The following is a 12,719-nucleotide window of genomic DNA, read 5'->3' on the forward strand; positions in this document are numbered from 1 at the left end:
GCTAAGTATAGAACATTCCAGGAGAATTTTATCTATTTATGTAGTACATTTGTTATTACTTATAATACCTGGTGCTTTTAAGGACTTCGATAACATAACTATGGTTACCTAGATTTGTGTTGTACATACATAATATTTTATCCTGCCCTCAAAAGCACAAAGAAACGCCATGATCCTTTCCCTGCTGCCTTAATTGGCTTTCCATTTCCAATGGCCTCTCTGTCCTGGATTGTAGTCATTTAGTGCCTGGAAATAGTAGAGTTAGAATATAGAAGTTTAGGAATGGTTTTTTGATTTGTTTCTGGTAGGATGAGATGGGAGTTAGTGTTAGTCACTACTCAAACATGTTTTAAGAAAAGATCAAAGGTGTTTATATTGTTTGATTGGCCGACTGAGCTCTTGATCAACTGAGTTCCCAATATATAGGAAAAGGACAAGTTCTCTTTGAGTCTTAGAGATGCAAGTTTGAATAGAAAGGGAGATTCTGCCTTCCCAAATTTGTGTGTCTGAGAAGAGTTCTAGTGGTATGGGTGACTGCCCCAAGGGAAATACAGCATGTGTAAGAGGAGAGGTTAAAGGAGTCCCCCAAAGTGATTTTAGGTGAAGTCATTGAGGAAGGAACTGTAGTTGCATTAATCATCAGCAGAGCTGCTGTTGCACAGAGCGGAAGGAGTAAAGTTTACACTTCTGCTCTTTCTCTGCCTCTTGACTCTTCCCAAGGGCTCTGGTCCTTTTCTCTCCTGAATGCACTCCCCACGTAATGCAATGTCACCCATGTTTTTTCCTCTCATGCATGTTCTGACATCAAAATTTATAGCTGTGACACATGGCTCTGTGCTTCACACTCACATTTCAGATTGCGCATTGGACACACCCACCTTGATGTCCCCTCAGGTACCTCACCCTCAACTTGTGTGAAACTGAGCTGGTCATCTTCTCTACATACTGAGTTTAAGGGACTTAGGGTTACACCCTGTGAATTTCCTTGTTTTGATGTCATCCTGACCTAGCTATTCCCTTAGGCTAGAAACCTGGAAATTATCCTCTGTTCTCTCTCTTTCATTTCCAGGTCAGAATGGTCGCTGTGGATTTCCGTCCCATCTCCTATGTCTAAAAGTCTTCCCCTTCCTCTTTTGGACTTCTCTTCATTTGGCTCCTGGGCTGTTCCATTAGGCTCCTGGTCTCTTGCCTTGCTCCTCTGTACACCCTTCCCACCCTGTTTACACAGCGACCATGTGAAACTGTGTTGGTCTCTCACTCATAGCACTTGAATGACTTCTTGCTGCCATAAGGATAGCTCTGAATCCTTAACCTGGTTTATAAGATCTGCAGAATATAGTTCATACTTTCTAGAATTTCCTTGTGTCTCTGTCTTCATTCATTTCACTCCTGAAGAGCTAAATGACCTATTTTGGCTCCAGCTTCTTTTTCTCTGTCTTGCTAGAAACTAAATTCCTGTTCTTTAATGCACTGTGGTGACCTGAATGGGAAGGAAATAAAAAAGGGAGGAGATACATGTATATCTGTGACTGATTGACTTTGCTGTACGGTAGAAACTAACACAACGTTATAAAGCAACTTTACTCCAATAAAAATTAATTTAAAAGAATAAACAAACACCTTTTTATTTCCCAGTTAATTTTCTGAATGACCTGGAAAATTCCTTCTCATCTTTAAAGACTCAACTCAAATGTTACCTCCTCTTTGATTCTTTTGTACTTTATACTATTCAACATTTTGTTTGTTTTTTTAATGGCACTCTGACAGGTTACACTGTATCACACTCTATTTATGCTTGTTTTCATGCTTTTCTCTTAGATCTCTGCCTTTTTAAAAGATAGAGGGTGTGGCCTATTTTAGAGTATCTGTGAATCTATTGGTTGTTAGTAATGTATTTTAAAACTGTGAATAATTGCACAAATTATTCATAAACTATGCTCAAATATTTTTAAATGCTTGTAGGAAGAAAGAACTTCAAAATGATAGTGACCTTAGCATGTCGCTTCAGCTGGTTTAGAACGCATTACCATGAGAAAGTTGAAAATGGATCTCTTATTAAAGTTAATTATGAATTTCACTTAAATTAGCCACTATCCTTCAAAAAAAAAAAAGCACCTAAGAGCTAAACTTCATTTCTGAGAAAAAGACTTCCAGTAGATGGCATTGTAAGACTGTTTTTCTTACCATTCCTTTTGCTGGTGGAATTAAAATTTGTTTCTTTCTAATTGCTGTGGTTTGTAAAAACGATGACATTTATATAAAATCGTCTTATGGACAGATCGAGTGGCCAGAAAAGCCTACTTAACACATCTCTAGAGCTTCTGAGTCTATTATTTTCTCCAGCTACTCAGCCAAACCACTGCTCTAACCTCACACCCCTCCCTTTTTCAGTCCTCCGTTCATTCAAAAATAGGCCTAGAGAAAACCTCTTAAATGTGGGCACTAGGCTGGTATCTAATGATACATTTGTAAAGCAAGACAGATGTGGATTTATTTCATCTGAGCTTTCCTTCATCTTCACACATACTCTGAGCATTAGGACAGATATTATTAGGACAGTGTTAGGTAATGAGAGATGGATACCCTAGTGGCTTAGAACTGGGGTCAGGAGCAAGGGTTTCTAATTCACCAGATCCCTGTTATCAGTTGGCACTAGTGGTAAAGAACCGACCTACCAATGCAGGAGATGTAAGAGACACGTGTTTTACCCCTGGGTCAGGAAGATCCCCTGGAGGAGGGCATGGCACCCCACTCCAGTACTCTTGCCTGGAGAATCCCATGGACAGAGGAGCCTGGTGGGCTATGGTCCATAGGGTCGCAAAAAGTCAGACACGACTGAGCGACTAACACACACACACACACACACACACTACCTTAGGCAAAGTATCTGATTCTCTGTTTTTTGTTTCTTCCACTGTACACTAGGGAGAATAATTGTACCTATCTCACAGGATGGCTACGTGAGTGACAGTATATGAAACAGTAGAACAGGGCCTACCTAGCTAGTAAGTGTTAGCTATTATTATTTTTATTGCCATGCTTGCTTTTGCTCCAGAGCCAGAAAGGCAGCATGAGTTGTGTGTACTTCAGTGACTTATGAATCTGTAACTGATGAATTGTCAGCCTGCTATCCCAGATCTGCCTGAAGAGCTGAAGATTCTGAAAGGTTTTAAAAACCCGAGAGAAAGACGTATTCGTGGTTTTATTAATTCTTCAGAGGCAGTATATTTGGATTTAACGAGTTCTTGTCGTGTTTGTGTTGCTGCTGCTACTACAGTTAATTAAACACCAACATTATGCAGGTTTCCTGTAGAGACCAGGTCAGCTGGGTTCTTGCATTAAAATCCAGCAGTTGTGGTCAAGCTTCATGTGCAGTATTGTTAGCAGCTTAGATTAAGGTGAAACTTTCTCATTTGGTTCATGGCCTTCTGGGTCAGGTAGCCAACACGTGTACAGTGGTGAGCACAGAAAGGCATTTTGAAACTGACCCTCTCCTTCTTCTTATTACAGATTCCACTGTGTAAAGTAATTAGATTCAACATAGACTACACGATTCATTTCATAGAAGAGATGATGCCTGAGGTAAGAGAGAAGATTATTTAACAGCTTGATGCAGTTTGCTCTTTTGTTTATTCCATAGTTATATATTTTTAAAGCATTGAACTTGACCAGCGCTGGCTTTTTGCCATAAGGATACTCTTAAAGTATTGTGTTCACTGTTGAAAAAGACCAGTCAGAGGTAACTGTAGTCAGATGTAGCTTTAGGAAGGAGGTTAAAATTCAGGTCATTTTCCAACTTTTTGACCTATTTTTGAACCCGTTTCTCCTCTGTGTTGCAGCTACTGAAAGTTACGTGATGGTAACATTACATCTGTTTCTAGTTTGTTTTGGACAAGGGACAGCTTTTGGTTACTGGTCGTTATCAGAGAGGAAATTAGAAAAGTGAAACTGAATCTGATAACTGTGGGAATAATCTTATTCATTATCTCCAGTGACAAGATCAATGCTTGGTTCATTTTTCTTCCCATATATTTACATATTTTTCCTAATTGTTTTTCACTGCGGATGCTCAGCAGCAGATTTATCTAAATATATGCAAGAGGTTTAAAATTCCAAAGCAAGATTAATGTGAATCTCAGAATGATTCATTGCCTGATCTTGACTTTAGTGGTGTCAACAAATCACACTAAGAAATAACAACCAGACAGCAAACAAGCTTGTGCACTTAACATTGTGTTGGAGTCGGGGTCGATTTCCTGAGCCCCTGGCTCCTCTTGCAAACCTTGTTTAACAGTGTGGCTCTGTCGAGGGCAGCGGAGGACCCACGGGGATTGATGAGCATGACACGCATGCTTAGTTTGCACCTATTTCATTCTGGGCAAGTCCTGTTAATTCTACCTGTCTTTCAAAAAGAATTAAGGAGAAAGGGCCGCCCCTTCATTCTTCAGCTTGGAAGGGCTTTTTTGCTTCCTTTTTATTTTTAAGGTCATAAGCCTTCATTTGCTATTGTAAAAGTTGACGACTTCTGGCGTGATCTCACGCAGGGTGATTTATGAACCCCGAGCAAAACAAGTAGGAGGAAGAATTATGAGACAAGTCTCACTCGCAGATATATCATCTGTTAAGCTTGTTTACAGCAGAAATTTTGGTACAAAGTTCTGTCGTTTTTCGTAGCCCTTTATTTGCCTTCATTAAGAGCTGGAACTTTTTTGGCACGGAGACCTCTAATTTATGGTAACTTGGCAATAGTGATTGTGGGTGTGTTTGAAGGGTGGAGGTGAGCAGAGGTGGGAGGGGAGGGTGGTGCTGGGGACAAATCTATCAGAGCTGGCTGCTCAGTGTGTTATTTGAATTAACAGAAAGTCCCTAAGAGATTCTGGTATGTTTTGTAATTGGGTTAGAAAAATATGACATGAAAGAGACTTTGATTTCTAAATTTCACATCACTTTATTTGTACATTGAGAAGAACCAAGCCCACATTTTCTTAGGAATTCTAATGACATTATTGCTTACTTCATTAATGTTTTAAGACACTGAGCTACTATAGGACAGTGGCCAAGTTTTTTAGGAAATTAAACTGTTTTAGTACAGTTGCATTAGACACTTTTTAAAACACTTGACTAAAACAAGCTGAAGCATCAGTTAATATATAGTTGCAGTACTACAGTAATTTGGGGTTTCTGGTTTATTTTTCAGAATTTTTGTGTGAAAGGACTTGAACTCTTTTCATTATTCCTATTCAGAGATATTTTGGAATTGTATGACTGGAATCTCAAAGGTAAATAGGATTTAACAAAAGTGTAGCGCTTGTGGGAGAATGTTGTGGTTTATGTGAAAACTCTTATAAAAAAGTAGGGGTACATAGTTGAAATTCCTCTCACTTTTGAACTGCAGGGAAAAGTTTATTATTCATAGGCATGCTTCTTATCATTTGACATAAATGAGTTGTTATGGGTCTCATTTAACTACAGATGGACCATGTCCATTATGAAGGATTATCATTAATTGTTAAGTAACTGGTACCTAGGAAGATGGTATCAGTTATGTTGAGTAACTACCTTGATTTATCTGCATTGGGGAAATCTCATTAGTTAATATCTTAAGTCTGTTGGACTTTACTGTAATAAACTTCTTCCAAAATGACAGTTCATTAAAACAGAACTTTAGTTAACTCTTAAAACACACACACACCGTATGCTACATCAGTTCAAAACTTGATACTTGGTTCTTGGATGATGATTTACTCTTGGAAATGCGTCTGTTCCATCAGACATTTATTTATTTATTTTTAAAGCAGTGTGTTGATGAACAGCTTTTCAAACCAAATTTTGAATAGTATTTCTCTGTTTTTCCCCCCAGTTATATTGATTAAAATGGGACACAGCGAAAACACAGGCATATTTATCATGCAGTAGTTCAGTTATAACAAAAATCTTTATATCTTTGAATTTCTAAAACTAGCTTTACTGTATATGCTATATACTGTATATATCCTTGGGGCTTTCATTCTTCCCTTTCTTGGCGGGGAGGGTCTCCTCACTCTTCATGGGATGTTTGAGGCAGTTGCCACATGATTGATTCAGCTGTTGAGTAGAAGTGGGGGCAGTGTTTGTTATGTCCCTACTTCTGTTGGTGGTGGTGTTTTTGTTTCGTTATCATAAATCTTGGGAATTAAGTTTCAGTGTTTGTTTCTCAAGGCAGTTTTATTTATTTTTTCTTTCCTTTTCACTTGTTTGCTTTAGGTCCTTTGTTTGAAGACAGTCCTCCCTGCTGTCCAAGATTTCATTTTATGCCACGTTTTGTAAGATTTCTTCCAGGTAAATCTTTTGGCTTGTCAGTGACCTGGTGAGATAGTACATCTGAAAATGAGCCATTCTCCTTTCAATCTTTAGGGACAACTTTCCCACCTCAGATACTTAATTATCTACTTCTCAGGTGAGGCATGAAAATGTAATATTATACATGCTGATTTATACCCCTGCATAATTTATGATAGCCCCAAATTAGATAAGCAGTGGGAGAATTGATTTCAAAAATTTGAGAGTCTACTTGATAAAATATCATGCAAGTATTAAAGTGGAAAAATGTGTGTGGCTTTAAAAAATGTATATATTTAATTAGAAAACAATTTATGAAATTTTATAAACAATATGATTATAACTATGCTAAAAATAACTGGAGTAATAGTTGTAGTAAGATAGTGGTTTTATGGGAGTTTTTTTTCTTTTTTGACATATACTTTTATTCATTTTATAGTGAAGAACAATTTATTCTCATGAAATTAAATATATATTTAATTACATATAATATTTTTATTACATATATATAAGTAAATATATGACTGCTATGTTTTTCAAAGCAACATTTTAACTTTTAAAAATTTTTGTCAAGAGGCTAGCTGTGAGATACAGCATTGTATTTAGAATTTTTTTAAAAATGGTTGGGCTTTTAATGAGATATTTGGACGCCTTTTTGTTTGTAAAATCTTCACCATCCTAAGTGAATTCTTCCTTGGAATCTCATTCTCATGTCTCACTTTCTGGTGACATCCACTTATACTTCCAGGTCCTCATTTCCTTGTTCCCTTTGCTTCTGCCTGAATCTTCTTTTTTCTCAATGTGTACAGCCACCTTTCTTTGCTTTCCTGCTTCAGTCCTCTCCTCTGACTTTTGTCTCTCAGCTCTAGTGGCCTCAGCCCCTTGTGCTAATAACCACCACCTTCTGTGGAAATGTCAGTTCAACCATTTGCCTTTTCTTCTCTGATAATTTGGGCCTCTTGGTGATACAGGAGGAAAAAAAAAAATGACTGCTGCAGTAAATCTGTGGTTTATCATTTCAGCTGGGGAGCTTTTCAGCGTGTCAGCTCTCTGCCCACATTTACACATCAGCAGTTCACGAGTTCAGCGTCATGCTCATGCTCCCCTCCTCATGAACGTTGGGGAGCACTTGCCTCCCCCATGCCTCAGAGCCGTCCAGGAGCCTGTTGGATTCTGGGCTGTTCACAGCCTGGCTTTGCTGTGGCATTCCACTCCCCCTTACATGCCCTCACCCCGATGTAGCTGCTGATGTCAGACCGAATCCAGTGGACATGCTTCAGTTGCATCTCCTCCCTGATATGATACCTGGGCTTTTAGTGTGTTCCGCCTGCTGCGCGCTCCTTACTTGACTCTGGCTCTCTGATTCGTCTTTTGTGGTTTTTATCTTATCTATTCATTCTGGTGTAGATTTTCCTCCAGCTTTTGTCCTTGGTACCCTCTCCTCAGTCTACTCAGTCAAGGTGGCTTATTGTTAATGTTTATTTTGTTTGGAAAATGTATTCAAAGCATTTTCTTTTGTATATCTGCATATTTTATTTCTTTTTGTCTTTATTTTTTTATTTTGTGTTTTGGCCATGCCACAAAGCATGTGGGATCCTAGTTCCCTGACCAGGAATGGAACCTGTGGCCCCCTTACCATCACCACTCCCCCAACCCCTTGCAGTGGAAGTATGGAGTCTTAACTACTGGACTGCCAGGGAAGTCCCCTGGTTTCATTTTATTGAGAGGTCCTTTTTTTCTTTTTCTTTTCAAGTGAATGAATCTATGATTTTGTAATGGAGCTTTAATGGTAAACTTATGAGAAAATGGTATTAGAGTGAGTTTGTTGAAAAGCCTTTCCTTTCTGTGTCTATCTGCCTCTAGGAATTTTATGAACAAACAAATCTCTAAGAGAATGTGGACACTTATTTTAAAATCATCTTAAAGAAAAATCCTTTGTCAGGTGTTTACTTTATGGGATTTCAACTCTCACAAAATGTTTCTCGTAACTATGCAGGGATGACACTCAGGTTGTTGTAAAGAAAAAGATCTCTTGGCTTATTTTTAAACAGAATTGACTTTTTCATTAGACTTTCTTTGAAAATATACTTACTTAAAAAAAATCTCAGAAGGATACAGAAAAATGCGTTTTTCTGTATAAAATGCAGTTTGTTATTGGATGGCAAATTATGCTTGATTTGTTTTTCAAAATATGACTTCACTAAAAATCTTTAGAAAATGGTGAGTTCAAAATGGTGTGTCCATTTTGATGTATATTTTCATTTTTTTCCCTTCTTGCCTTTTTTACATGCTAGTCGTCATACTGATACATGTTTTGCATCCTAATTTTTAGTAATTCATCCAGTAGATGGATATTTGTTAAAGATCATGATAAGTAGTACCAAATTTCTTATCAAAAGAATCCCATCAGTTTATGCTGCTGTAAAAAATGAATTATTAGTCTTCTTCACATTTTGGACTTTGTTTCTTTGCTTCCTTCCTTCCAACTATAGCTCCATGAGGCTGAGGCGTTAACAGTCTGTCTTGTATCAGTACTAACATATTCCTTGGCACATTGCAGGGGCTCAGTAAATACTCGTTTATAGACTTTAAACAATCGGTCATAAGAGTGCCTTAGTTAAATATTCATGTATTTTGTTATTAATGAGAGTGAATGTGGTTTTCACTCATTCTTTGGTATTGTCTCTCATTTTTGAAAAATAAACCTTTGATTGAAGTAGAACACAAATATTGAATGTGCACTTGTCATAAGACTCAGTGAATTTTCACCAAGTGAATATAACTGTGTACTCAGCCCCCCACTCAAGATTACCAGCATTGAAGAGCCCCTTTCTAGTCACCACCCGACTCCTTGAGGCAACCTCTATTCTGTCTTGAAAATACCATGTATTAGTTTTACCTGTTTTTGAATTATAAAAGTTAGAATTGTATATATTTTTTGTTTCTATCTTCTTCTTTATTTTGTTTTAGAAATACCTGTTATAGTTAACTGTAGTTGGCACATTCTCGTTGCTGTATAGTATTATACAGTGTGACTAAATTAAAATGTATTTAACCTGTCTGTGATTAATGGACATTTTGGAGAAGCTCTATACAGTCAGCAAAAACAAGACCAGGAGCTGACTGTGGCTCAGACCATGAACTCCTTATTGCCAAATTCAGACTTAAATTGAAGAAAGTAGGAAAAACCACTAGACCATTCAGGTATGACCTAAATCAAATCCCTTATGATTATACAGTGGAAGTGAGAAATAGATTTAAGGGCCTAGATCTGATAGAGTCCCTGATGAACTATGGAATGAGGTTCATGACATTGTACAGGAGACAGGGATCAAGACCATTCCCATAGAAAAGAAATGCAAAAAAGCAAAATGGCTGTCTGGGGAGGCCTTACAAATAGCTGTGAAAAGAAGAGAAGTGAAAAGCAAAGGAGAAAAGGAAAGATATAAGCATCTGAATGCAGAGTTCCAAAGAATAGCAAGAAGAGATAAGAAAGCCTTCTTCAGCGATCAGTGCAAAGAAATAGAGGAAAACAACAGAATGGGAAAGACTAGGGATCTCTTCAAGAAAATCAGAGATACCAAAGGAACATTTCATGCAAAGATGGGCTCGATAAAGGACAGAAATGGTATGGACCTAACAGAAGCAGAAGATATTAAGAAGAGATGGCAAGAATACACAGAGGAACTGTACAAAAAAGATCTTCACGACCCAGATAATTATGATGGTGTGATCACTGACCTAGAGCCAGACATCCTGAAATGTGAAGTCAAGTGGGCCTTAGAAAGCATCACTACGAACAAAGCCAGTGGAGGTGATGGAATTCCAGTTGAGCTGTTCCAAATCCTGAAAGATGATGCTGTGAAAGTGCTGCACTCAATATGCCAGCAAATTTGGAAAACTCAGCAGTGGCCACAGGACTGGAAAAGGGCAGTTTTCATTCCAATCCCAAAGAAAGGCAATGACAAAGAATGCTTAAAGTACCACACAATTGCACTCATCTCACCTGCTAGTAAAGTAATGCTTAAAATTCTCCAAGCCAGGCTTCAGCAATATGTGAACTGTGAACTTCCTGATGTTCAAGCTGGTTTTAGAAAAGGCAGAGGAACCAGAGATCAAATTGCCAACATCCTCTGGATCATGGAAAAAGCAAGAGAGTTCCAGAAAAGCATCTATTTCTGCTTTATTGACTATGCCAAAGCCTTTGACTGTGTGGATCACAATAAACTGTGGAAAATTCTTCAAGAGATGGGAATACCAGACCACCTGATCTGCCTCTTGAGAAATTTGTATGCAGGTCAGGAAGCAACAGTTAGAACTGGACATGGAACAACAGACTGGTTCCAAATAGGAAAAGGAGTTCGTTAAGGCTGTATATTGTCACCCTGTTTATTTAACTTCTATGCAGAGTACATCATGAGAAACGCTGGACTGGAAGAAACACAAGCTGTAATCAAGATTGCCGGGAGAAATACCAATAACCTCAGATACACAGATGACGTCACCCTTATGGCAGAAAAGTGAAGAGGAACTCAAAAGCCTCTTGATGAAAGTGAAAGAGGAGAGTGAAAAAGTTGGCTTAAAGCTCAACATTCAGAAAACGAAGATCATGGCATCCGGTCCCACCACTTCATGGGAAGTAGATGGGGAAACAGTGGAAACAGTGTCAGACTTTATTTTCCTGCGCTCCAAAATCACTGCAGATGGTGACTGCAGCCATGAAATTAAAAGACACTTACTCCTTGGAAGGAAAGTTATGCCAACCTAGATAGCATATTGAAAAGCAGAAACATTACTTTGCCAACAAAGGTCCGTCTAGTCAAGGCTATGGTTTTTCCTGTGGTCATGTATGGATGTGAGAGTTGGACTGTGAAGAAGGCTGAGCGCTGAAGAATTGATGCTTTTGAAGTGTGGTGTTGGAGAAGACTCTTGAGAGTCCCTTGGACTGCAAGGAGATCCAACCAGTCCATTCTGAAGGAGATCAGCCCTGGGATTTCTTTGGAAGGACTGATGCTAAAGCTGAAACTCCAGTACTTTGGCCACCTCATGCGAAGAGTTGACTCATTGGAAAAGACTCTGATGCTGGGAGGGATTGGGGGCAAGAGGAGAAGGGGATGACAGAGGATGAGAAGGCTGAATGGCATCACTGACTCAATGGACATGAGTCTCAGTGAACTCCGGGAATTGGTGATGGACAGGGAGGCCTGGCATGTTGCGATTCATGGGGTCGCAAAGAGTCGGACACAACTGAGCGACTGATCTGATCTGATCTGATATTTTTAGTTTTTGACTCTTTCAGATAGCACGCATATGTTCATCAAACTCTTGTACATGCCTTTTGATGTGCATATTTATGCTTTCCTGTAGTGGATATCTACCTAGGAGTGGATATTCTGGATGCTTTTAAGTTTTGCTTTGTAGATACTTTCAAACAGTTTTCCAAAATGATGGTACCTTTTCACTGTCCCATGTGCAGTATAGATAAGAGTTCAAGTTATTCCACATTTGTACCAACACTTGGCGTTTTTCTTTCTTTTTCAAGTTAGCTAGTCTGATGAGCATCAGAGGTATCGCAGTATGGTTTTAATTTTCATTTCCCTAAAGACTAATGAAATGGAACACCATTTCATACATAGACCATTTCCCTGTTGACTTTTGTTTTTTCCTTGTTGACTTTTGAAGTGCCTATTCTAGGCGAAGGCAATGGCACCCCACTCCAGCACTCTTGCCTGGAAAATCCCATGGATGGAGGAGCCTGGTGGGCTGCAGTCCATGGGGTCGCTAAGAGTCAGACACAACTGAGCAAGTTCCCTTTCACTTTTCACTTTCCTGCATTGGAGAAGGAAATGGCAACCCATTCCTGTGTTCTTGCCTGGAGAATCCCAGGGATGGGGGAGCCTGGTGGGCTGCCGTCTATGGGGTCACACAGAGTCAAACACGACTGAAGTGACTTAGCATTCAAGCCTTTAGTTCATTTTTCTGTTGCTTTATTTGCCTTTTTCTTGTTTATTTGTAGGTATTTTTTATATATACTTATTATATGAGTCTTTTGGCCAATATATGTATTGCCAATACCTTCTCTGTGATTGCTTTTTCACCATCTTAATGGTGATTTTTTTTTTTTTTTTGATGAACAGAAATTCTTAATTTTAATTCTTATTTTTCCTTTTTGCTTAGAGCTTTTTGTATCTTGTTTGTGAAAACTTTGCCTACCTCTAGATCATCAAGATACTCTCTCTGTTTTCTACAAATTTAGTCCTATAATCTGTCTCAGATTTGTTTTTGTAAATAACATAAGATATGGGTCAAGATTCATTGTTTTCAATATGACATTCAGTTGACTAGCACCATTTATTGAAAAGACCATTCTTTCTTCACAAAATTGAAGTGTTACCTTTGCC

General features: G+C 38.5%; 1 protein-coding gene across 5 annotated transcripts in view; it reads left to right on the forward strand.

The window, feature by feature from the left end:
• DROSHA (drosha ribonuclease III) overlaps positions 1-12,719 on the forward strand; it is a 123,092-nt gene that overhangs the window by 40,879 nt on the left and 69,494 nt on the right. For all 5 annotated transcript variants that reach the window (XM_070774804.1, XM_070774805.1, XM_019982966.2 and 2 more), the window contains 3 exons: positions 3,511-3,582; positions 5,198-5,279; positions 6,244-6,318. In XM_070774804.1, the coding sequence (XP_070630905.1) occupies positions 3,511-3,582; positions 5,198-5,279; positions 6,244-6,318 (229 nt within the window). The remainder of the gene's footprint in view (positions 1-3,510; positions 3,583-5,197; positions 5,280-6,243; positions 6,319-12,719) is intronic.

Source organism: Bos indicus, chromosome 20, assembly GCF_029378745.1.
Source record: "Bos indicus isolate NIAB-ARS_2022 breed Sahiwal x Tharparkar chromosome 20, NIAB-ARS_B.indTharparkar_mat_pri_1.0, whole genome shotgun sequence".
Lineage (NCBI taxonomy): Eukaryota > Metazoa > Chordata > Mammalia > Artiodactyla > Bovidae > Bos > Bos indicus.